We start from the raw sequence: 27,118 nt of genomic DNA, 5'->3' as shown, positions 1-27,118 counted from the left end.
CTTGACTCATCATGGAACGAACCATGTCTAACAAGGTCCGATTGTGCCTCTCAGCCACACCATTAAGTTGTGGTGTCCTAGGAGGAGTCAATTGTGAAACTATTCCACATTCTTTGAGGTAGTCGTGGAACTCGATACTAAGATACTCTCCTCCTCTATCAGATCGAAGAATCTTTATCTTCTTGCCTAATTGATTCTCGACTTCATGCTTAAACTCTTTGAACTTTTCAAAGGTTTCTGATTTATGTTTGATCAAGTAGATATAACCATACCTGCTATAATCATCCGTAAACGTTACATAAAATTGATTAGTGTCCCTTGTGGTGGATCTGAAGGGTCCACACACATCTGTATGTATGAGGTCCAACAAACCTTCACCTCTTTGACAAGATCCATTAAAAGGTGATTTTGTCATCTTGCCCAAATGACAAGATTCACATTCATCATATAGCCTTAGGTCAAATGATTCCAACACTCCATCCTTTTGGAGTTGGGCGATGCGTTTCTTGTTAATGTTCCCAAGACGACAATGTCACAAGCATGCCTTGTCTAAACCATTGGACGAATCAATATGAAATACACTATTGCCTAAGCTATCAACCCAAGTCATTGTTTCATACACACCATTGCAAGGTAAAGCTTCAAATATAAAAACACCATTTTTATAAACTAAACTTCAACCATTCAAATCATTAAATGAGTAACGGAAACCTTGTCTGAACAATGCATGAAATGAAATAATGTTTCGCGTCATTTCTGACGAATAGCAACAATTAATCAAATATAAACTAAGATCACTACTAAGAATAAGATGATAAGTCCCAATCTTGGTAACAGGAGAAGATCGCCTATTCTCCATGATCAGATTCTTCCTCCCATGCTCCACTTCTTCACTTTCTTTTAGTCCCTACAAATCAGAACAAATGTTAAAATCATATCCTGTATCAAGGACCCAAGAACGAGTAGATTATGAATTATTAGTTTGAATAGTGTATATACCTGCCGACGATGACTTCACCTTGCCATCCTTGATGTCTTGCAGGTACTTGGGGCAACTCCTCTTCCAATGGCCCTTGTCATTGCAATAGTAACAAGTGGCCTCTTTGGGGTCACTAACAGCTGGAATGTCTGTGAACTGGGCCTCACTTTTAGGCCATTTCTAGATGACCCAACATGGGCCTTGCCCTTCCAGTTAGCTTTGGGAGCAACATTCCTCTTCTTCCCTTTGCTTTGCCCAATGTCGAGAACGGGAGCACTAGCAGTAGTAGGAGCTTGATTCTTTCCCTTAATTCCCGACTCAGCAGTCTGTAGCAAGTTATGGAGTTGGACCAATATGGTTTCTATGATGTTCAAATGATAGGCCAAAATGATTTTTTTGAACGGAAAATACAAATATATACTAAACTACTCCTAAATTATTTCACCTATGTCCACAGTGGGACTTGAACCCTCGACCTCAAGGAGGGAGGGCAACACCGGATACCGCTGGGATAGAAGCCCTTTGGTGGCCAAAATGAACTGATCATAACAACTTGGCAATGAGTTCAAGGCCATTTCAATGGCCAACTCATCGTCAAACTGCACATTGAGCCTAACAAGGCATTTCACGTACCTTTGCATTCTCTGTATGTGGTTGCAAACAGACTCTCTCTCTCTCTTTCATCTTGCAAGCCATGAGAACTTTGACCACTTCATATTTCTCTTGATGAGCTCTCTGTGGTACTTTTCCACAAGGTCATTGTTCATCTCATATGGCCAATATTCCTCATAGAAACTCTGCAATTTGGGGACCATAGTAGCAACCATAATACAAGCAACTTTTGTTGCATCGTCGTAGTGTTTCTTATAGGAGGCTAGTTGTTATGGAGTAGTAGTGGCTTCATTGTTTCCATTAAGTTCCTTTTCAAGGACATACTCTTTGCCCATAAATCGAAGAGTCATCTTTATGTTACACATCCAATTTTTGTAGTTGGTGCCATAAAATGTCACCTTGGACACGATTGAGAGTAGAGAGAAACCCAACTTGTGGATAGACGATGAAGGAGAAGAAGCATCACCAGGAGTAGACATCTTTAGAGAAAAAGAAATGTACTTTTAATTAGATGATAAAATAATCCTTAATATTTAACCCATAATAAATATTTTAGGCTAGGACCCAACTATGCAATTCACAGTCTAGAAGAAGGATGTCGTAATCTAATTGTAAATTTTATAAAGGTAGGTAAAAGCAATTTACCAATTTCAATCAAAATGAAATTTCTAGATCTTTTGTGATTCATTGAATCTATCAATGGAATGTTTAATATTAGATTATGCTCTTCTATTTGTGACTGGGATATCAATGATCACAAACATGATGTGAATAACCATGTAAATGTACTTGGCAACCTCGATGTCATTTATCATCTCTAACTGATGTGTTGGTTAACCACACATGCTCCATCAACAATGATAATTCTTGAGATGCCCATTACTACTCTTTATAGTCCCTATTAGTGTGTTGGTTAACCACTCACACTCCACTAACAACATATAAAGCATAATGTGTACTTTTCACATTTTCCCTAAAGTAGCTAGAGTAGGATTTTATAAAAGAGCTCTAGTACTTTAATAGCATTATACTTTTATTGAAGCTAATCTCCTATTAGATTCGTTCTACTAACGACCCTCCATCAAACAAGGCAGCGGTGGGTTAGAGTGGATACCCATTCAACTACCATTTTATAGGTAGTTTCCTTATACCCCCTTATAGTTCAGCTTCGTGAATGAGGCATACTAGCAATCCGACTGACTTAGTCTTATACATATAGTAATTAACATTTAATGATATATATATATATATATATATATATATATATATATATATATATATATATATATATATATATATATATATATATATAAGGTGTATTTTAAACCTTTTTCTAAAATACTAGGTTTAATTTAAATTTTTGAATTTTAAAAAAATAATTTAATTTAAAATAAACCAATTACGATTTAATCTTTATCTTTTAATTAATAATTAATTTAATTAATTTAAATCTTATGAGAATTAAATAATATTTACCATTAACTATTAATTAAATAATTTAAATTTAATGATAATCCCTTTTCATATATATTTTCGAAAATCAATGGATAAGGGTTATCTAGTTTTAATTATTCCAATTTAAACATTTAAAAGTAATAATTATCAAATAAGGAAACACTAGGAAACCCTAGAAATTTCGAAAATAAGGGTGGAGGCTAGCGTTTCAAAAACCCTAGCCTAAGTCGAAATTTGCATCTTTTAGGGTTTAATTTCTATAAACCCTAATTTTGATATATTCAACTGTTATGCGTATTCAATTGAAAACAAAAAGTCTGCTACCACTGATGGGATTTATTGGTTACAAAAATCATATTTTGGCGAAAAACTTAAATCTTAAGTTTGCATGCAGCCTAAAAGATCTATGTTTTCACTATTGAATGCAATAACCAATTGAACATCAAGAACCCTACAAGAACCCTAGTAATTTCAAAAATAAAAAAAGGGTTTAGAAAAACATACCTCTTGATTATACTAGTAGATAATCAAACAAAATCCTTCTTGTAGTCACTTGGAAGCTAGCACCAGAAATCTCGTGTGTCTGATGGTTCACACTCAACCCTAGCAACAAGGAGGCTTAAAGAGAGAGGAGAGAGGATATGAAAATTTTGGCTATATCTTGTGAAAATTAGATGGCCAAAAATTAGATCCCAAGGGGTCCTTTTATAGTTGAATTAGGAAACCGTAGATAACCCTAATTTGAATATTATATTAATATCCCAAATTTGGTAACTATCTACTCTCTAAATCTATAAGGGATATTCTAGAAACCCTAGAATTATCCTCCAAGAATCGTCCACCTCTCATGGAGGAAGGTTCTGGAACCTCTTGTTCAACTATTGAACAATTGCAATTAGACCCCTGCACTTTTAATTAATCTAATGAATCCAAAATTAATTATAATTAATTTATAGTTTACTATTAATTAAATAATACTATTTCTAATTAATATCTTATTTTCATAACATATTAATAAATTCATTTATTGCTATTTATTAATCATATAATAAATCAACAAAATCAGTCTTTCTCTCTAAAAGTCATGTTATTAAATTACTAGGTCTGAGGGCAACCTAAAAGGACTTTGCTAATAATTCAAGTATATACTAAGTCAGTTATTGACTTAGACACCTAATCCAACTATATATATATATATATATATATATATATATATATATATATCATTATCAAAAGAAAGATTGAGAGCTTAATGACTCTCTTGGTCAAACTGGCAACTCAATGGATCCTAATCCATCTTCTTTGCTCTTAGGCCTATTTATACACACATACAAGTTTCTTAATACTTGTTTTAGCCTATTAAGAGCTTAATGACTCTCTTGGTCAAAATGACAACTCAATGGATCATAATTCTATCTTCTCAATCTCTACATCTTAATTTATTCCAACCAATGAATTAAGCATCCCATACTACCTATTTCGTTATAATCAACATCTAATGCATCAATTTACTAGTTAGGGTTTCGAACCCTAACTCTCATTGGATTGATTCTACCATGGAAATCACTTTATAAGCTTGATTAAAGCTTCTAAACATTCTCATTAACATCATAATAAAGCTATATGTTGATCAATTCAACCAATCTACAAAAACTACACATTTTACCAAACGTGGTGAAATCATACCTTAATGTGGAGAGGATGAAAATCCACCATGTCTAGCTTCTCTTGCCTCCATTTCAACACTAAAATCGCCAACATTGAGCTCTCAAGTGATTTGGGGAGTTTTGGTTCGAAATGAGACTCTAACAAGTTTAAAACCTGTGTTCTGGCGTCGAAATCACGCCATGGTAGGGTCTTCACTGCGCCATTGTGACCATTTAACTTCGGTCAATGGCAGCCAACTTATGCCACCACACCATAGCGATGTGTTTACTGCGTCACAGTAATTGGAGATCAGCAAGTAGTTATTAAGGCATAGATATATGTGTATTATATGTTATTAGTGTTATAGAATGAGTTTGGATTGATTTGAAACATGATTATGGTGCCTTTAATTGACAAGGATTAGGAAGTAAAATGTCTTAATAGACACATTAGATTACACTGACTTGAAAGTGTCAAATCATAAGGTAATTAGAAGGAAGGCGTAAACTATTATTGGAAGAACATAACTTAGGATTTTGTTGAGTTGTTCAACATTTTATTATTTAAAATGGTTTGAATTGTTTATTGGAATAAATAGTTTTGTTAAAATTTCCGAGCATAAAATGGTTTTGCTAAAATTTCCGAGCATAATGAGTGACTAGTTTTGTGGTGTTTCCTAGTGTTGTTGTTTTAATGTTGGGAAAGAATTAGACGGGGTTTAAAGGAGGGTTTTTGGATTTTCAAGTAATATTTAGCTCAAACTTTTTGTTATTTTGACCCTATGGATGACACCGATTATGATGTCTCATTCCATGAAAAATATTAAGGATCGTAAAAGATCTCCAATCTTTAATATCACTTAAAAAAAACAGTTTGTCACAAATATACATTTTTATTGTTAAGTCAGTATTTTGTGGGAGATTCGATAGAGAATCAAAGAGGTAGAGTTTATGCATGGTATATTTTGACCTATTTTAGCATCTCTATTAGTATTAGGGCTGTGCATGGGTCAGTTTTGAACCCAAACCCAACCCAACCCATAAATGGTCGGTTTCTCGTTTTCAGAACCCAATAGGATCGGTTTCTGGTCGGTTCGGTTTCTCGGGTTCTGAGGTCGGTTTGGGCGGTTTTTCGGTTTATTGGGTTTAACCCATACATTCACGGGTTCTGGGTTTAAACCCATGGGTTTTGGGTTTTAACCCATTTTCCATAAATAAAGCAACAAGTTAAATACTTCAAAAAACACAAAATTTAAGTTAAATACTTCAAAAAACATGAGTCTTACAACAAATAGTCTATTACAAGTTACAACCAAAGCCCGAAATAGTCTATTAAAACCAAAAAACAATCAAGTATGGGTCGGTTTCTTGGGGCGATTTGTCGGGTTTAAGTATGGGTCGGTTTCTCGGGTTGGATGGGTCGGTTTCTGGGTAAAAACCGAAACCGAACCCGATTTTTCGGCTTTTAAAAAATTTAAACCCTAACCGTCGATTTTGCTTCGGTTTCGGTTTCGTCGGTTTCTCGGTTTCTTGGTTTGGGTTTGCTCACCCCTAATTAGTATATATAAGCATGAGTATAATAAAATTAAGGTAAACACAATCAGAACATGGCCATGCTAAGCATAGTGCACAACTTGGTTTGAGAAGATGGGTGACAAACAAGTCGGTTGCTCTTCAGATGGCTCAACAACAACTTGGCGACTCGTTCTTGCCTTCGTGGGGTGACTTGCCCTAGTAGTGATGGATAACATCAATAAGCAAACTATTTTATAAAAATATCAAACGTCACTTACTTATTAAAAATTTAATGTTTACAACTTATAAGTATCAAAACATAAAAGAATAAGATTAGTGATGGATAAAAACGAGTTTGATGTATAAATAATAAACTAGGGTTTGGACCGTCCGCGCGATGCTGCTGAAACCTAGTATATTGAAAAAACATAATTCCACATGGATAAGATTTTTGGGAGAAATTTTCGCACATTGCGACGGAGAACTTCTTTTCAAAGTGAATCATAAAAGTATAAAATAAGGTTTTGAAGCAAACAATTATGTATGGATGAGACATACAAAATAAAGTTTAAAAATGTATTTAAAACATATTAACTAACATTTAAATAAAAAATAATATTAATAAAAATAAAAACTATAAAAACAATTATGTAAAGAACTAAAAATGTAACTTAAAATTACCAATAATTTAAGTTTAAAATTATGAAGGATAAAATGTGTTTAATCAAAATTATTTTAGGAGAGAAAATGTAAATGTAAGAATCTTTTATTACGGGAAGCAAATTTGCTATTTTTAGAAAAATGCTTATTTTAGAACTTATATTATATTCTATAGGAGTTGTAATTCTATATGGACTTTAGTTGTTTTTGGTATGACATTACTAAAAGCAAATGAAGTGAATTCAAGACAATAGTAAAAGCAAATGAAGTGAATTCAACCGTTGGTTAAGAAGAAGAAAGAAGAAAGAATTGAGAAGCAAAGGAAATCGAACGGCTACAAATGAAAAGTTGAAATGAATAGTAAACCTCCTCACAAACCAATTTTGGTAACTAATATATATATATATATATATATATATATATATATATATATATATATATATATATATATATATATATATATCAACTAATTTGATTCAAAAGACGTAAGAAGGCCCACAAAAGAAGCCCAAAGCCATCAAGTAACTGCCAGAGGAAGATGTTGGTGGTGACAGTTGCTTTCCCCTCGAACAAAGAAGAGAAATTCAAATAATAATAATAATAATAAATAAATAAATAAAGGATTGAAAACATGAATGTCACTAGCGGTGGCGATGGTGGCGGAGTCGACGACGTTAACACATCCTCCGCCCTGACCAACTGGACGTACACCGTCTCCCAAAGATACCAACACCTTCTCGACAAGTCAACACCATACGTCCGCCACCGTTGGATCGGTTTCGGCGTCGTCTTGTTCATCTACGTCCTCCGTGTTTCCTTCGTTCGAGGTTACTACATCGTAACATACGGCCTAGGGATCTACATTCTTCAGCTCTTCATCATTTTCCTTTCGCCTCAGGTTGATCCCGAATTTGAAGAAGAACCTTTCGATGGCCTTGCCCTACCTACCCATGGATCCGAAGAATTCCGCCCCTTCGTTCGTCGTCTTCCCGAATTCAAGTTCTGGTGCGTCCCACATTTTGACCTAATTCTCGTATGTTATTTGCGATTTAGCTAATAAACAGAAGATTCTATTAAAATGGCTACAGGTATTCAATTACAAAAGCAGCTTGCCTTGCTTTTGTGTTGACATTCTTCCGTGTATTTGATGTTCCTGTATTTTGGCCGATTCTATTATTCTATTGGATTGTGTTGTTTGTTGCAACAATGAGGAGACAGATAAGGCATATGATAAAGCATAGATATGTTCCCTACACATTTGGCAAACGGGTAACAAAATTATACCTAAACTTCTCAGATTAATCTCAGATTCTGTAAACTGATTGGATGCATTGCTCATCTGTTTCTAGCGTTACACAGGAAGGACTGAAGAAGTGGTTCATGATGCATCCCCTGTTACAAGTTGAATCTTCATTGGTAACATTTGTTGCATATTACAGGTACATTGAACCAATTAGATGATTATTATAAGTTAGAATAGCGATTTCATTTACTGAATTTGTTATACATTACAATCTTGCAGTATTGAGAAACAAATTGTTAGTTGCCTTAATTAGTACTTGTCATGATAATTGTTAAACGATTTATATGATCAGACTGTTTGCCATTTTGAAACATGATCATTTGGGAAAATTGAATAGAAATAACAAAGTAATTTTGTTTGATTCATATTAAATAATGCATTGTTATAACTTTATGATGATTGATTGATACCAAAGCAGATTACCAAACAAAGATAATGATGTAACATAAATATGAAAGGTTTTGGACCAATCAACTTACCTTTTGAAGCTTCCTTCCTAAATAGACTCCACTTATTTCTTTTTTACTTGACAAAGACTTAATAGGAACAATGTTTTTTATTCAGGCAAATATCACTAATTATTTATGCTAATATTAATTACATGCATAGATATATCTATGCATGAAATGTAATAATGTATAGTATGTTGAAAAAAGAAACTGAAAATTAACCAAATAAAAGATTGTCATAAAAGATTATTTGCAGACTTAAATTAAAGTTGTGGAAATAGCAGGAATCTGTTCAAATGCAATAAATAGTACAGGAAGAATCAATGCCAGAGTATTTACAAATCAAGAATCTGATAAACAAAACTATCATATCAGATTTCAACCCCTCAAAGCAAATCGTGATCACCTCTCTCTCTCTTCATCTTTCACCTCTTAAGCAATGTTCCTCTTTGCCTTGGTTGGTGTTGCAAGAATCCTCTTGATTGCCATTGTTTCCAACGGGCTGTTCTTGCTCTGTTTCCATCAACAATCAAATCATTAATCAAATACAAAACTACACAAACATCCAAGGGTATTCAAGTCTTTTTTCACAGACTCATTCAACTTTTTTGAATGGCACAAAAATTACAACTAATAGAACAAAACCCGCAATGAGCAAACTTGTTCTCTCATGTCATATGATGACATGACAAAACACTGTGTTTTGTCCTATAGTTTTGATAGGATAGAACAAACAATGTAGAATGTTTGTTTTACCCTGTCCTATATATTTTCAACTTTTTGTATGGTACAAAAAGTTGAAAATATTGTTACGTAGGATAGGACAGAACTGTCATGTCCTATCCTACATAACAAACATCAGCTTAAGGTAACAAACTAACCTTTGAGCAAGTACCCCTGCGCACATCGCAAATGGGGTAATCATGTGGGCAGCAACTGTAATGATCCTCACAGCAAGTGGCGCCCTCCAACGGGCAGCAGCCCCAAGCAAAGCAATAACCGTAGTACTCATAGATACAGCAGCAGGTAGTTCCTTCCGGGCAGGTGCTGTACTCATCACAAACTGTTTCAGGTGTGACCGGTGATGGTGGAGATGGGCCAGGGTTCGGTGGGTTTTGGCCAGTTTTAATGGGGTAAGATGGCTCCATTGCTATACCACAAAGCCCTGTTTTATCTGCGATGTTTCTTTCCATTTTCAAGTAACCTGATTCACCCCACTCTGCTCCCCATGAGTTCTTCACTATCCAATAATCTTTCCCGTCTTGGGTCCCGTACCCGACTGCCAGCACACCGTGGTCTAAAGCGGTCCCACATTTACCTGTGAACACACCCTGCAATAATCACAACCAATCGTTTTTAACCAGTTAGATACTACTCTTGTATTACACTGGTTGATTAAAAAAAATATTAAATATGAATGAGTAAACATTAAGGCTACATGTTTTGTGTTTTCCAAATTGTATGTAAATTACATAAAAATGATTTTTACGGTTTGCAAGTTTTCTAAAATGGAAAATGATTTTCTAAAATTTTCATTGAAAACTGAAAATGAAAACTCGGACTCTATTTTCTGAAAACGTTTTCTAGAAAAATACAAACAATTTTCCACAACCAAACGTTACCTAAAGATTTCTAAAAATGAAGGGGTGTTTCAGCTTCCATGAGACATTTGGAAACACAACTTGGTGACAAGTGTCCCTAAATTTACTAATTTATTATATATAGAAGATAGAAGATTTATATCATTTCTTTTGTTACATTACAAAATTGTACTTTCAAAAATAATCTATGCAATAATAAACAAATCATGATGCTTTCATTCTTTTTATTATAACATTTTACTTTCAATTGTTTTCTTATGAAAACATTGTATTTTGAATAATCTATCTAATTATAGCATCTTAAAAAGTTAACCACGTATATCTTATCAGATGACATATTATTGACATTGCTATAATTAGGTAGATTTTTCAGAGTAAAAATGGCACTAATAGGAAGAAACAAAATCACAATGCTATAAATAACACATTACCGAAGTGTAGAACTGAAAATCGCGACCACCGGCTTCAATGGCGACAGATACAGGCTGGTTTGAGACCGCCTTTTTTAATGCTGACTCATCGTTAACCGGAACATCTTCATAACCATCAATGGAAACAACCTTTGCGTTCTTCTGCATAAACCAAAAAATACATAAAAAAAACCCAAAGTTAAATAAAGTAAAGTAAATCCGGATTAACTTAACAAATGGTGAAAGTTATTGGGTTAAAACGAACCCTATAGGTGTCACATTTCCCATCTCTTCCAGTGTAGGGGTAGTCTTCTTCAGTGTCAATTCCACCATTTTTGATTATGAATTCGAATGCATAGTCCATGAGACCTCCATTGCATCCTTCATTGTAAGAAGTATCACAGTCCACAAGCTCTTGTTCCGAGATGGAAATCAAATCGCCTGTCACGATCTGGTTGATCCCTTCCACTGATCCTGTGGTTGAAAACGCCCAACAACTCCCTACAATCGGATCGAAAAAAAAAACATCAACATCAAAGAGTTCAATGCAAGAAATAGCAATCAACTTTGTAAAATGTCATACAAATACAAAGTAATAAGAAAAGAATTGAAAATACAATAATTATAAATTAGTCACAAATATTGTATATATTACTTTTTGTTAAAAGTTATCTAATAGTTAATTGTATTTTGTAATTATTAAATAAATTATAAACAAAATTCATTAAATACATGAACTGAATTTTTTTCACTAAAGAACCAAATATTGGATTGGTTTGATTGGTAGTTATATAAAAGAAAAAGAAACTATTTTTTTTTAATGAATGATGTGGTTGCTTGTGGTTATGAACGTTGATAATAATCATAATATAACATATTGCTGTTTTCTTTAAAAACAGAATGTATAGGTTTCTAGAGAACAACGGATAAGATCTATGATTGTATTTTTTAAATTATTAATAACAAAAATAAATTACGTTATTGTCCTTTGTTTACCCATTATCCAAATCATCGATAAACTACGAAACATCCTATGATCCTATGATTTTGACTATGAGCAAAACTGATTCGAGTAAAGCACGCCTAACTACTATTCTAATAACCTAAATAGTCTTCACTGATACAGGGTTACTTTCGTCAATATGAGTTATATACGTCAGTCATGATTCATGATACATATACTTTTTGTTCATGATTGCGATTATGTTACCGACACTTTTTCAAATTAATTGTGGAAACGAAATAACTCACCGCAGCTTCCTTGATCTTTGACCGGCGAAACGGCGCCTTTTGCTCTCCAATCAATCGATTCCGGCAAGTCATCGGCGGAGCTGGCGGCATACCGGTCGCTCTTAGCCTTGGAAACCTTCTTCTTAGCGTCGATCGTCTTGATTCCGGTGTAGGTTTTCCGGTACTCTTCGTTCGTCAGATCGGCGAACTTGTTAAGTCCAACCTTATAGGAATGGTCGCCGGAGTTGTGTTCGTCGATGAACTTGAGGTTATCCTTGAAGATCTGAAACCTCCTGTCCTTTTCTCCAAGAGCGTTGTAGGTTTTACCGTGTTTCACGAGCCATGACTCGTACATAGCATTGACTTCATCGTCAGTACGCCAGTTGGTGGATGAGGAATCGCCGGAGGTCATATGAGTGGCATCGTAGCCGATGATCGACATGTCGAGGGCGGAGGAGACGGCGAAGAGGGCGAAAAGGAAGAGGATAGCCATGGATACGACCTTCATGGTTGCAGGCGGAGGAGATGAGATAGAGAGAAGAGAATAATGGAGTGGGAATGGTGGGGATAGGGCGTTTGGTTTTATAAGGGGAAAAGGAGATGGGGATTGGAATACTTAATTCGAATTTTAAATAGAATTATATAACGAGTGGATAGATGAAAAGTGGTATCAAATTATTTGATATTTTCGAAATATGAATTTATACGTATTTCAAGTTTTTGTATAAACATTATCTACTAGAAGATTTTTTTGTTTTGAAAAAAATATATATCAAGGAGTGAAGTGTGAATAGTTTGCAGGAGAAGATGCGATTGGTGGAAAATCCAAAAAGTTAGGCCCAACAAGTCGCACATGCCGCTTGCTTCACGTTTGTAATCACTAATAATGGTTGGATTGTACATTAATAAGGTATTTCAGATCAAATTAATTTTGTTTGGTACTAATAAGATATTTCAGATCACATATGTATATGTATTCTTTAATAAGCAAAAATATATTTTGTATTTTGGATTTTTAATTTCAGATGGAAAAAAAATTTTATTCCAAATTTTAAAAACGTGTATATGATATTTGATGAGCAAATCCAAAATTTCTAAAAAAGATTTTGGTTTTTACTGAAAGCTAAAAAAAAAGTTTAGAAAAAAACACATTGGAAAATAGATTAGGATACAAGAATTATTTGAAAATCTAAACATTTCGGATTTAAAGATGTAGAGAAAATTATTGAGAAATATTTATGCAAATGTGAAAAACATTGAGCGTGTTTAGCAAACTAATTAATGGTTGGTAGTTGGAAGTTGTAACTTTTATTTATATAGAAATATTCCACAAAATTAGATGTTAGCTTTTAAAAGTCTAAAAATACCTAAAAACATCACAAGCTAAAAGCTACTTAAAGTAGATTTTTGATTATTAGCATTTTGTTTAAAATAAAAGTTAAAATCTCATATTGAACGTGTTTGACACAAAACGTTTGGGAGTTTTTAGTTTCTGGTGTTTGACAAAATACAATGTTTTATACAAAAAGTTTTGTTTTGTACTACAAGCTTTTAGCATTTAGTTTAAATAAAATATTACATATCTAAAAACCATATCACACAGTTTTTAAAAAAACGCTACAGCTAACAACTATCAACTAGTTTGCCGAACAAGCCTACTATCGAATGAAACTTTTTTTTTTTCGATTTTTTTTCTTAAAAGCTAAAAGTTAAAAACCGTTTAGAAGTTCCGTGTGGTATGGTACCGAATACACCCCTAATATATTATCGGAATCCAAAATACATGTTTTGAAATTAAAGGTCATTAGACAAATATATAAAAGTTGGGTTATATTTGAATATTTCTCATAATTATACGGTACCTTTTGTAATTATCCCATTAGAAAACAATATAATATCCAGAGTTATTAAATGAGATTTTATTTATGAATGTTGTTATTGTTAAAAACGAATTTGTTTGCTATTTTTTAATTCAAAATAGTTCGATTTATTAGTTAAGATAGATATTTATTGGTTGGATTTATGATTAGCCCAAAGAAGTCAAGTCTCATACAAATTGTCTTCTTGCTCTTTTCTTGCTTTAAACTCAACATTTTCTTCTTTTCGTCTAAATGCCCTATGATAATTTTGGAATTATATTTAACATGTTCCATAGTGTCCCAGTTTGTACAATTAAACTTTTAGTTAGATATTACCTAAATATTATATAATCCGATAGGAGAAATCAAATAGTCAAATTATATTTCCTATTTTATGTTTCTATATATTTTTCTATATATTTTTCTACTTGTTAGATTAAAACAAGTATCAAAATCAAGAAAAAAAATTAAAAGAAAAAATTAATATATTTTTTATGACAACAATAGATAGGAGAATATTTAATTTATGAATCGAATAGTTATCGAGTTTTGTGATGATTATTGGTCATGGCAGGTGGTAACCACCGGTGATCAATAATATGATTCAGTTTTGTGATCTGTTATGAAATTAAAAAAATAATATCAGTTTTTAAGGAGGCTTTTGGTTTGCCCATTGCTTTGAAAAGATTTAAAATGTATCGAACGAACAATGTTCTAAATAATACACCATGGCGGCGCCAAGGCGTGCCACGGCGCGAGTGAAGAAGTCGTTAAGAAAACATGCAATACGTATTGTGAGGCATGACGACCAAATAACGTGGCTAGGCCGCCTTAATGCGTTATGACATGAGTTTTTTTTCCAAGGCGTGAGTCCTTTTTTGTTTTTTTGTTCAGATCGGGCATGAAAGAATTGAGTTGTTAACTTTTTCATGTTAAGTGTTGATATAACACTTCAAAAAAAACGTGTTATATCTGATATAATTCTATAATTAAGTGATTTATTTTTTTATTGTATAAAATTTAACACGTCTTGAAAAACATCATTGTTCACCAAGAATCGATATGACTTGAGGCTAGACCTTGTCATCACGTCACGCCTCACGTCATTTAGAACCTTGCAAACAAATTTGAATTTAACATATTTGCATTTTTTATTTTTTTTAAGTTATTATATTTGTTTGGTCTGCAGTTATATCAAATGATTTAAATTTTAAAAAACAACAAACAACTACATTTCTCTAAATATTTTCTTTTAACTTCATTAAAATATGAAAGTTCCTGAATTTCAAAAGCAAATTTTTTATTTTTATTTATATTAAAATATGTCTTACAAAGCATTACACTTTATTATTATTTAAAAGAGTATCTCAGTGGAAGTCTATAAAACTTTATTGATGTTCGATGCAGATACAGTCATGCGTGAGCCTTTCCACGGTCTGATGAACAACCTGCAAAACAGATATTTAACAACTGTAAGCCGATGCTTAGTGAATTCCCTCAAATATTCCATATCACAACACATATACAATGCATACACATATTGGCCTTCAACATATAGTTGGTCTGCCCCTGGCCTTCTACATATAGCTGGATCGCACCTTGGCTTTAGCATAAAACTAGTCCGCTCGAGTCTATTGGCCTTCAACACAGGGTTGCTCCGCCCTCAACTCTCTCTCTCTCTCTCTCTCTCTCTCTCTATATATATATATATATATATATATATATATATATATATATTAGCTGTTTACCCGCGCTAAGCGATGAGTGCGAATAGTTTTTCCAAAAATTAGTTTCTAGAGGCGATTAGTTTTTTTGTGCAAATAATTTACTACATCTAAACAATTATCAATAAGATTCATTATAACCTAAACGAAATCAATAAGAATTAAAAATGAAAAGTCTTTATATATGTACAATGTTCATGATCGATCATGCATTCTTAATCGTAAGTCGAGACATATAAAAATTGTAAATTAATATTTATGATATTTTATTTTTTTATTTTTTTTTCTACCAAAAGGGTTTTAACATGATTCTATTTGTAAAATTCAGTTTAAATGTTCAGAAATTTATGATATATATTATTAGGTGTCGTGTTGCTCTTATAAGTTTTAATAGCATTGACTATAACCCAATTTAAGGTTTATTTGTTTTTATGAGTTAAAGTAATGAATTTAAACAACTCAATTTTTCTTAAACATGAAACTACTTAAAATTTAAATTTATATCACTTTTATAAAAAAAATATTTTTTTTTTCATGTTCCATATACATGATAAACTGTTTTTATAAACTACCTTTTACTTTTTTATATTTAAATTTCAATTATCATATGAACTTGAGTTGCCTCGTAACTTTTGGTATGTCTTTTATGAAAGATTGTATTAAAGGACGAAGAAGTCTGACTTGACCCCGTTGTAATCTATGAAAGATACATTACAAGATCAAACATTAAAATTACAACAATTTTCTAAAACAAAATAAAGATTTGCTTCACCTTTTTAAAGTGAACATTAAAAAGATCTAAGAAAAAAAATGAGAAATACAAGCAGCAAATCAGTCAAAGTTGTAACCTTACATGGATGTGATATAATGCAAATACTTTTGAATTTCAACAAAAATTTGTCAGTTAAAAACTAAAACACCAATACACTTAAAATGAAAGATTTCAAATCAAAACGAATGGCTCGATAAGAAACATGATATACAATTTATGAATAAAAAACTAAAATAGTTATGTGTTTCATGAATATATGAAGTTTACAAACCCTTATAACTTGTTCCATCATTCCCCAAAAAGCCTTCGAATTTATTAAAATGCAATATAAGGGATGTCCTTCCACAAATTCTACAAATGGACACAAATAAGTGAGTGAGCATGATACATGTAATAAGACATTTATACAACAGTTTGGTGAATCAACATTGTCCAAATAGCATTTTAGCTTTATTACATCTCGAAGAGTTTTTTCCAACAAATATATGGAACATATAACAAACCAAAAGAAAAAAGTACAACTTGATTTAAAATAAAATAACCGTGACAACAGAATTGTCATGTGTGACTTAAAAATGACCTTTTATAAATGCACATCTTGCATGGACAATTTTCACGGATGCATTAACGGACACAGTTGGCTAGTTTTTCCACTAAGTGGTAATCTTCAAGAAGAATTGGACCTGTGATATGTAAATGAGGAATTATGATATGTGTATTTTTCATGTTAATGACATTCAAATTCCCATATAGTCTAAGATGAGAAGTTTGAAAAGAAATGTCAAGTTGGATAAGAAAAGATAACATATAACAAAGTAAAGTACCTCTGGTGCCAACTGTAAATGATGAGTTATTGTTGTAAACTGAAGGATCAGAATTGGTAGTCCAAAATGGGCATTTTAAGTACTTTAAGGTTGATACTGCTACAGGAAAAAAGGTAAAATCTATTAAGTAAGAACTATGGGATGATACATGTATGTGATATGTGTAAAATCAACAAATGCGGATGAAGTAATCCCGAAAACATCAATATTACAATTTGACAGAAGTTAACAGAATCAATGCTTCTACAGTTTGAATAAAAATTCTTAGATGCTTAACTGAACATGTCCATGTGAACATATATTCACGATGGGGAAAAACTTCAAGGGGTAAAAAGGGATAGAGACATGTGAAAAAGAAGCGAGTAAATAAGGGATAAGTTCATTTCTTGACCGTACCCGTACTTAATAGCCAACAACCAAAATCCCTTAAGAATAGAATTGAAACGAAATCCTTCATCCCAACACCAAAAAGTGAATCATTTTTTATTCTGGAAGATAGTTAGGATGATTTCCAGCAACAACAGATCCAAATGGCGAAACCCCTTCTCTTTCCTTTGACTCACCTTCATCCCTGTTTCTTGAAAAACATTCAAAATGTAAAAGTTTGAGTTTTATAAAAAGGATTAAATGCTCGAAAAATAAAATCAAAATGGAGAGAATCGATGTCAAATCTTACTTCAAGGTAGGTCTTTGTTATATTTGATTTCTAGGTAATCAGGGACGGGATTGATGATTGAAAAGCCCCAAAAGTATAAAACCACAATATCGTTTGCATTCATTGAAAAGCCATAATATCGCTTATCTTCTGGTTCATTAGATGAGCGAGATGGAGAGGTGGTGACTAAAATGACAAAATCACATACCCTGAAAATCAAATTTTATGAAATAAAGATGATAACTAAGATGTTCACCAAAGGCATAAAGCATTTGATAGATTTGTTACCTACACCTCCATCCGGTCATAAATCGAGATAGAGAGCTACCAATAAAGGGTTGTAGACACACTTTTTGTGACATCCCCATTTTTCACGGCCATAAAAAATCGATTTCATTTATGCTTTTATAATAAAATCAGGGTAATCTTTCAAATAAAAGTGATGCGGAATTTGTTTCCAAAACAAAATATGATAAAAATTTATCAAAACATTTCTTAAAGAAATGTATTTTTCATTTCATTACAAAACTCGGGATGTCAACATCAATACAGACCAAAAGCATAAACAGTACGATATAGGCCTTACAACATTGATTTACATCTACTAGCCTATAATCCAAAATTCATCGTCATCATCCAACTATGCTCTTGTTTCACTACTGCTAATACAGAAAGCTGAGTGGGTCAGACTTGGGAGCCTGGTGAGCACATAGGGTTTTCAACCCATAATAAATAAATTTATTAATTTCATCAACCAACAATAAATTTATTAATTTCATCAACCGAAAATAACCCTGATTACATGTTCACGTTATCCTCACTTTACGTCTGTAAACACCTATCATAAGGGACCTAGCCTAAGGATCATCATCGGGATGGACAATACTGCTAAGGGGATTCCTCATCCATATATGTCTGTAAGGCAACCATGAGGGGGATGGAGTACACCGGTGAACACATCGTTCACAAACACCTACAGGTTGCGAGCCTGCTAGCGTTCCACTGGACTGTCTAGAAAAGTTTGTGGTCGTCATCTATACTCCGCTAGATGACTGTAACATCGTCAACTTCGAGGCCTCTCATCATTTTATTTCATCACACATCAACTATTTCATCTACCCATGTTATACCCAACATATTTGTAGATAAAAATACATATACAGTTTAAATCATTCTAAACATGTATAACACATTCGTTTAACATCCATCTCAAATAAACAAACAATATATATACACATAGCACGTATTTTATATAAAATACTTCATACCTATGTGTAAGATGAAAGTGACTATACACTCACCTGATAAGATGGTGATTGTGATGGGTTTTGAGCATTCTAACACTTCCTAAGTGTACATGCAACCCTAATAACCTTGGATCTATGTTTGTCTAATAATCATGCAAAGTTGAATTCCAAGGTTATATTTCCTATCTAGCATACATGGGGAACATTTTTAACTTGAATGAAAGATAGAATAACTTACCTTGTTGTTGATTATGATCCTTGAAACCTTGTGAGCCTAGCACCCCAAGTGTGATGCCTCAAATGCTTCACACAACACCAAATGCAAAGGAGTAAACTTTGAGAGAATCTTACACTTGCAAAATCGGCTCTAGCCCTCTTGTTTCTTAGTGTCGCCGATTTTGGTGGAGAACATGTTGCTTATATAGTGTGTCACATCTAGGGTTACACCATGTAAACCCTAATGTGGCATGACTCTTCATTTCCATGACCCATGGGTTTGTAACTCCCATGGAGCCTCCATGGAGCATCCTATGGGTGGAACCCAACTTGATAATCCATGGAGCCTCTTAGCCCACTATATAAGATATGGAAGATTTACGTAATCTACCCATATATTTAATTAGTTATCTTTTGATCACTTAATTAATTCTAAATTAATTCTTGATCAAACTAATTAAAAAATATTATTAATATATTAGAACTTATAATATATTAATAAACCATAAGTGTTATTTCTCTCATTTTAGTTTATCCAATTGCATGGTGCCATGCAACCCAAATGGACCATGCCGGGTCGGGTCAAGTACATACCAGAAATAGTTATGGACTTATACACCTTATCCAACAGTCTCCCACTTGGATAAGTCTAATAACTATAACTGAAATACTTTAGGAACCGATCGGCAATCGTAGCTCTTTCAAGGTCTCTCGGAACTGAGAAGATGATGATACGCCATTTAAGATAAGTGATCATATAATCCTCTATTCTAGATATCAGCCGGAAAAATACATGGAACAGTGTCTTACTTTGTGTCCAGCTGTTTGTTTCCCGATTTCCGATTTGTTTGACATAGAACTCAATTGAACACATCAACTTAGTTCTGACCGGGCCCGGTACATAGGTCAAAACAAAATCATCGAGGGGCCCAGATATCAGCTTCTAATCCAAGAAGGAACAGATAAACTTCGACTCATATGTTTGTTCTACTACTCATTGAATTATACACAAGAGCACGTTTTATAACATCGAGTTACCAATGCGTTTTCGTACAATCAATGCATAACCAACTCATAAGTAACAAATCATATATCTAGGTTTGAAGACTTATATGATATTACCGTCTCACGATCACTCGAGATAAATTCCATGAAGTCATTCCAGTGAGCGTGGGTTGAGTCCAATGCTCAGAACTTATGAGCACTCATGAGTGTTGTAGCCATGTCCAACAACTTAGACCTCTGCAACCAATCATGACAGTCTTGATTCATACCTACTTCCGACATATGACCGACTGTGGAGGTTCGAATAATATGATATACCAAACATAATTATTCTGGAAGTCAAAACATGTAAAAGAAATATAGTAAACGATCGACAAGAGATAACAACACTTTACCCATAAATAAAACACCTTTTATTCATCATCTAATGTCAATTACACTTTACAAATTTCAAGGTTATCTAACATCATCCTTCAGCCCTATGCTCCGAGCATGCTGGAGATGCTTAACCCGAGTCAGTCCCTTCGTGAGGGGATCTGCTGGATTCTCATCCGATGATACCCTCTTTGCCACGAGGAGTCCTTCTTCTATTCGATGTCTGATGAAATGGTATTTTCTGTCGATGTGTCTGGATCTCCCGTGATCCCTTGGTTCCTTGGCTAAGGCAACTGCACTTTCACTATCACATAAAATTTCCATTGGCTCTTTAATAGCTGGTACAACTCCAAGGTCTCCAATGAAGTTCTTCAGCCATATCGCCTCCTTTGCTGCCTCGCTAGCTGTTATATACTCTGATTCGCAAGTTGAATCAGCCACTGTCTCTTGCTTGGAACTCTTCCAAGAAATTGCTCCGCCGTTTAACGTAAAGACCCAGCCTGACTGAGAGCGGAAATTATCCCTATCAGTCTGAAAGCTAGCATCACTATACCCTACAACTCTCAAGTCTTCACTCCCACCGAGGGTAAGGACCCAGTCCTTAGTCCTCCGTAGGTACTTGAGGATATTCTTTACCGCAGTCCAGTGTGCCTTGCCAGGGTTCCCCTGATACCTGCTAACCATGCTCAAAACAAAGGCTACATCATGTCGAGTACACGTCATAGCATACATGATCGATCCTACAGCCGAAGCATAAGGTATTCGACTCATTTCTGCTATCTCAGCCTCAATACTAGGGCTTTGTGTCTTACTTAATCTGGCGTTACTCTGGATGGGTAACTCTCCTTTCTTGGAGTCCTGCATGCCGAATCTCTTCAGCACCTTATCCAAGTAAGTACTCTGACTAAGTCCAATTAGTCTTTTACTCCGGTCTCTCAAGATCCTTATCCCTAGAATATAGGCAGCTTCTCCTAGGTCCTTCATAGAGAAACACTTCCCAAGCCAGGACTTAACTTCCTGCAGAGTTGGGATGTCATTTCCTATGAGTAGTATGTCATCCACATACAATACCAAAAATCTAACTATACTCCCACTAGCCTTGACATATACACAAGATTCATCTTCACTCCTAGAAAAGCCAAATTCCATGACTTTCTCATCAAAGCAAAGATTCCATCTGCGAGGTGCTTGCTTTAACCCATAAATGGATTTCTCAAGCTTACACACTCTATTAGGGTACTCTGTATTGACAAAACCCTCTGGCTGACTCATGTAAACATCCTCAGCCAACTTTCCATTAAGGAAAGCGGTTTTGACATCCATTTGCCATATTTCATAGTCATGAAATACAGCTATGGCTAACAGAACCCTAATAGACTTAATCTTGGCCACTGGAGAAAAGGTCTCATCATAATCAACTCCCGGAGTTTGTGAGAAACCCTTTGCAACCAGTCGTGCCTTATAAGTGTGTACATTACCATCCATGTCGGTCTTCTTCTTGAAGATCCATTTGCACCCTACAGTCTTACGACCTGGTACATTCTCAACCAAGTTCCAAACTTGATTGTCATACATGGACTGTATCTCGCTGTCCATTGCCTCTTTCCACTTGGCTGACTCAGGGCCTGCCATGGCTTCCGCGTAACTGTTAGGTTCATCCAGACCTATCAGTGTCTCATCACTGATAAGTGTATCACATTCCACAGTAATATGGAATCCATAGTAATGCTCAGGTGCATTCCTAACCCTTGTGGAACGCCTCAGAGGTACAGACTTGTCAATTGGCTCAACAGAAGTTTCCTCCTCAAGTTGAGTGCTAGGGTTTGAAGTTCCTTCACCACTTGACTCTTGAATTTCTTCAAGGTCAACTTGCCTCCCACTGTCTCCTTGGCTTATGAACTCTCTCTCTCGAAAGAAAGCCCTCCTAGCTACAAAGACCACATTCTCACTAGGTCTGTAGAAGAGGTAACCAAAGGATTTCTGTGGGTAGCCGATGAAAATACACCTCTCACTTCGAGGTTCGAGCTTATCATGAGTCTCGCGTCTCACGAAAGCCTCGCAACCCCAAATCTTAATGTGGTCTAGTTTGGGTACTTTACCAGTCCACATCTCATGAGGAGTTTTGGCAACTTTCTTTGTGGGAACTAGATTAAGGATATGGGCGGCAGTCTCTAAGGCATACCCCCAAAATGAGATTGGTAGCGAAGCTCGACTCATCATGGAATGAACCATATCCAACAAGGTTCGATTACGCCTCTCAGCTACACCATTCAACTGCGGTGTCCTGGGAGGTGTCAATTGTGAGACAATCCCACATTCCCTAAGATAGTCGAGGAACTCTGAACTAAGATACTCACCACCTCGATCGGATCGAAGCATCTTAATGTTCCTGCCCAATTGATTCTCGACTTACTGTTTAAACTCTTTAAACCTCTCAAAAGTCTCTGACTTATGCTTGAATAAGTAGACATATCCATAGCTACTGTAATCATCAGTAAAAGTCAAATAATAATGATTAGCATCCCTTGTGGCATGTTTGAAGGGCCCACACATATCCGTGTGTATAAGATCCAACAAACCTTCACCCCTCTCACAAGAGCCTGTGAAGGGTGACTTTGTCATTTTTCCAAGTAAGCATGATTCGCAACTATCATCTGACTTTAGGTCAAATGACTCCAATACTCCATCCTTTTGGAGTTGGCCTATGCGTTTCTTGCTTATATGTCCAAGACGACAATGTCATAATGATGCTTTATCCAAGTTATTATCATTAACAGAATCAATACACAATACATTATTTCCTAAGTTATCAACCACAGATACAGTTTCATACACACCATCACAAGGTAATGCTTTAAAATAAAGAACATTATTAAAGAAAGCATTAATCGAACCAACTTCATTATCAAATGAAAAGGTGAAACCTTGTTTATACAATGCATGAAAGGAAATAATATTTCTTGCCATTTCTGGCGAATAACAACATTTATTCAAATCTAAACTAAACCCACTACTTAGCGATAAAGTATAAACTCCAATATTGGTGACAGGTAAAGCTTTCCTATTCCCCATGATTAAGTTTATTCTTCCACGCTCCACATTCTCACTTCTTCTTAGTCCCTGCAAATCAGAACAGATATGAATACCACAACCGGTATCAAGGACCCAAGAGTTAGAATGGGGTGAGTTATTAGATAAGATAGTGTAAATACCTGCATGGTTGGGTTTAACTTTCCCATCCTTCACATCTTGCTGGTACTTTGGGCAGTTCCGCTTCCAATTTCATGGCAATAGAAGCATTCAGCCTCTTTAGGGTCAGAATAAGGAGTGACAAAACCTTTCTTGGTTCCACTTGAAGAAGAGCCATCAAGGGTCCTAGCCTTGGTACCCTTCGAAAAGCTCTTCCTCTTCTTCCCTCTACCTTTCCCGATTGCCAAAACCGGGGCGGAGTTTGGAGTAGGAGTGTTAACAACCGACTTACCCATAAGACCTGTTTCTGCGGTCTTGAGGAGTCCCTGAAGTTTGCTGAGTGTGACCTCTTCCTTATTCATGTGATATGTCATGCGGAATTGATCATATCACGATGGAAAGGAGTGCAAAATGATATCTATTGCAAGCTCCTCAGGGAAGTTCACATTAAGCTTCAGCAACCGATCCACATACCTTTGCATTTTCTGCATGTGGCTCGTGACGGATTCCCCGTCCTTCATCATGGTTGTTATGATAGAGCATATGATTTCATACCTCTCTTGTCGTGCACTTTGATGGTATCTTTCCATCAGATCTTGGTGCATTTCAAAAGGGTAGAAGTCCTCATAGGACTTTTGGAGTTCCGCTGTCATGGTGGCCAACATGATGCATGCCACTTTTGTAGCATCCCTTTCATGTGCCCGGAAGTCAGCGATCTCCTGGGGAGTTGCAGTGGTCTCATCAATCTCCTTAAGCTCCTTGTCAAGGACATATTCTTTGTCCTCGTAGCGGGTAATCATCCTGATGTTTCTGATCCATTCATTGAAGTTGGATCCATCAAAAGTGACTTTCCCACACAAGTTCATAAGGGTAAATGAGCCATTAGGATTAGAGCCAGAAGCAGCATTGTTTGAAGACATCTGAAAGAAGAGAACAAGATTAGTTTAGATATTAAGAGAGTCCTTAATAAAACACCCAAATGTAATATTAAGGCTAGAATCCAATCACAATATATTATAACTTAGAAGAGGTATGCGTAATCCAAGCTATAACATATTTGAAAGGTAGGTGAATGACGATTCACCAATTTCCACCATGAAAAACGAAATATAAATATTAGGTTTTTAATTGGTTCTTAGAAATTCCTAGATTCTTTTGAGATTCAATGAACTTTTCAAAGGCATGTTTCAATCTCGAGTGTGCCCTCCAAGTTTTGTGACTGGGATACCGAGGATCACAAAACGAGGTGTGAAGTAACCATGAAAATCACTTGGTACCCTCAAGGTTTATCACTCAATCGATGTGCCTGTAAACCACACACGCTCCACCGATGCTATGGTAAACCTTAAGTCACCCTTTACCTACCTTGTTAAGTCCAAGTTAGTGTGCCGGTTAACCACACACGCTCCACCAACGACTTAAACAAAGTGTAAAGTGTAATTTCATGGATTAGCACCTTATTCACATTTTCCTAAAGTAACTAAGATTGAGAATTTAATAAAAGCATTTAGTTACTTTATAATATTCATCATACTTTTAATGAGAATTTATAAGTCCTTGTCTTACCCGTTCGGCTAACGACCCTCCACCGATCAAGGAAGCGGTGGGTGAGAGTGGACACCCATTAAGTTGCCATTTTATAGGCAACAACCTTATACCCCCCTTATAGACCGGCTTCGTGAATGAGGCGTACTAGCGGTAAGACGACTTGACGTTATACATATATATATTAGTAACTTATAATATTATAAAGTATAAGGGTTGAATTTTAACTTTTAAAATTCTAAGGGTTGGAACTAAAGTTTTAATCAAGACTTTACATGTTCCAAAACTTGAGGGCAAGTTTTGTAAACTTCCAAAACTTTTCATTTCTTATAACTTATGAATTAATTGAGTAATAAAAATGAAGACTCTTCATTTTTATAACTCTTGTGTTCTTTTAATGGCTTTAATAAAAGTGAGACTTTTGGTTTTCCATAACTTGAGGACAAGTTATGGACTCCATTAAAACACATTATGATCATGAATTAAACTACCATGAAGGTTACAAACAATTCCTATGATCATCTAATCTTCATAAGTTCAAGAACATGAATATGAACACTTTCAAGAATAAAAAATTACACTTAAAAAAAAAACTTGTAATTTTAATAATTGCAATTGTAAATGGATTAGCATAAACATTACACCATCTAAAACAAGCTTTAAAACATCAAAACAGTTTAGGGTAATGTTTCTAGTCCATTTCCAGCAACAAATGTGCAAACTTTCATACGAGCAGAAAACAGAAAAACGATTTTTTTTCAAGCTGTTTGCACACAAAAAAAACAAAAAACAACAAACAAACCTAGGCTCTGACACCACTGATGGGTTTTGAGCATTCTAACACTTCCTAAGTGTACATGCAACCCTAATAACCTTGGATCTATGTTTGTCTAATAATCATGCAAAGTTGAATTCCAAGGTTATATTTCCTATCTAGCATACATGGGGAACATTTTTAACTTGAATGAAAGATAGAATAACTTACCTTGTTGTTGATTATGATCCTTGAAACCTTGTGAGCCTAGCACCCCAAGTGTGATGCCTCAAATGCTTCACACAACACCAAATGCAAAGGAGTAAACTTTGAGAGAATCTTACACTTGCAAAATCGGCTCTAGCCCTCTTGTTTCTTAGTGGCGCCGATTTTGGTGGAGAACATGTTGCTTATATAGTGTGTCACATCTAGGGTTACACCATGTAAACCCTAATGTGGCATGAATCTTCATTTCCATGACCCATGGGTTTGTAACTCCCATGGAGCCTCCATGGAGCATCCTATGGGTGGAACCCAACTTGATAATCCATGGAGCCTCTTAGCCCACTATATAAGATATGGAAGATTTACATAATCTACCCATATATTTAATTAGTTATCTTTTGATCACTTAATTAATTCTAAATTAATTCTTGATCAAACTAATTAAAAAATATTATTAATATATTAGAACTTATAATATATTAATAAACCAGAAGTGTTATTTCTCTCATTTTAGTTTATCCAATTGCATGGTGCCATGCAACCCAAATGGACCATGCCGGGTCGGGTCAAGTACATACCAGAAATAGTTATGGACTTATACACCTTATCCAACAGATTGGGCAACACTTCGTTCCTTAAAACAATCTTTTTCGATGAAACCGGGAGGTTTGCTAAAAAACCGGGCTCTGCGCGGGTGGAGTTTCGACTTGAAAAACTCTTTTTCTCGGAGACTTCGGGCTCTCCGGGGCTTTCTTCTAGTGCTAGGAAGGTACCCTAGGCTTCGGGGGGTTTAGTGTAGCTTAAGAGAGAGTAGGGAGTAAAAGAAATGAAGAATTTGCAAAATAATTTGGCTGGCTTCGGACTCTAT

General features: G+C 34.9%; 2 protein-coding genes across 4 annotated transcripts; one reads left to right on the top strand and one right to left on the bottom strand.

The window, feature by feature from the left end:
* The first annotated feature begins 7,439 nt into the window (after positions 1 to 7,439).
* LOC145168911 (protein RER1A-like) lies at positions 7,440 to 12,748 on the top strand. 3 transcript variants are annotated; one of them, XM_079087561.1, is made up of 4 exons: positions 7,440 to 7,872; positions 7,956 to 8,136; positions 8,217 to 8,306; positions 12,662 to 12,748. In XM_079087561.1, exons 1-3 carry the CDS (start codon positions 7,499 to 7,501, stop codon positions 8,271 to 8,273), a joined length of 612 nt encoding a protein of 203 aa, XP_078943687.1. In that variant the 5' UTR covers positions 7,440 to 7,498; the 3' UTR covers positions 8,274 to 8,306; positions 12,662 to 12,748. The 3 variants fall into 3 exon arrangements, with proteins under 3 accessions (XP_078943687.1, XP_078943686.1, XP_078943684.1); XM_079087560.1 differs by having other exon boundaries at positions 12,655 to 12,698; XM_079087558.1 differs by lacking the exon at positions 12,662 to 12,748 and having other exon boundaries at positions 7,441 to 7,872; positions 8,217 to 8,465.
* On the bottom strand, positions 8,853 to 12,439 carry LOC145108528 (low-temperature-induced cysteine proteinase-like). Its single transcript, XM_079045566.1, has 5 exons — positions 11,882 to 12,439; positions 10,896 to 11,131; positions 10,652 to 10,792; positions 9,501 to 9,950; positions 8,853 to 9,132 (listed from the first exon to the last, which is right to left on the bottom strand). The coding sequence occupies exons 1-5, from the start codon at positions 12,366 to 12,368 to the stop codon at positions 9,052 to 9,054; spliced, it is 1,395 nt and encodes a 464-aa protein (XP_078901692.1). The 5' UTR covers positions 12,369 to 12,439; the 3' UTR covers positions 8,853 to 9,051.
* Positions 12,749 to 27,118: the final 14,370 nt, after the last annotated feature.

The sequence above is a fragment of the Lactuca virosa genome, chromosome 4 (genome assembly GCF_052849685.1).
Source record: "Lactuca virosa cultivar CGN04683 chromosome 4, Lactuca_virosa_CGN04683_v6, whole genome shotgun sequence".
In the NCBI taxonomy this organism is placed as follows: domain Eukaryota; kingdom Viridiplantae; phylum Streptophyta; class Magnoliopsida; order Asterales; family Asteraceae; genus Lactuca; species Lactuca virosa.
Note: the sequence above shows the minus strand (reverse complement) of the source record. Positions and strands in the feature narration are given on the sequence as shown.

Bases quoted from the DNA above. Each gene is read 5' to 3' on its own strand.
- LOC145108528 (XM_079045566.1), bottom strand. From the start codon at position 12,368: ATGAAGGTCGTATCCATGGCTATCCTCTTCCTTTTCGCCCTCTTCGCC. The intron at 11,132-11,881 runs GTGAGTTATTTC...ATCCGATTGTAG, and splicing joins CAAAGATCAAGGAAGCTGCG to GGAGTTGTTGGGCGTTTTCA. The intron at 9,951-10,651 runs GTAATGTGTTAT...TGATTATTGCAG, and splicing joins ATTTTCAGTTCTACACTTCG to GGTGTGTTCACAGGTAAATG.
- LOC145168911 (XM_079087561.1), top strand. From the start codon at position 7,499: ATGAATGTCACTAGCGGTGGCGATGGTGGCGGAGTCGACGACGTTAAC. The intron at 7,873-7,955 runs GTGCGTCCCACA...AAATGGCTACAG, and splicing joins CTTCCCGAATTCAAGTTCTG to GTATTCAATTACAAAAGCAG. The intron at 8,137-8,216 runs GTAACAAAATTA...ATCTGTTTCTAG, and splicing joins CCTACACATTTGGCAAACGG to CGTTACACAGGAAGGACTGA.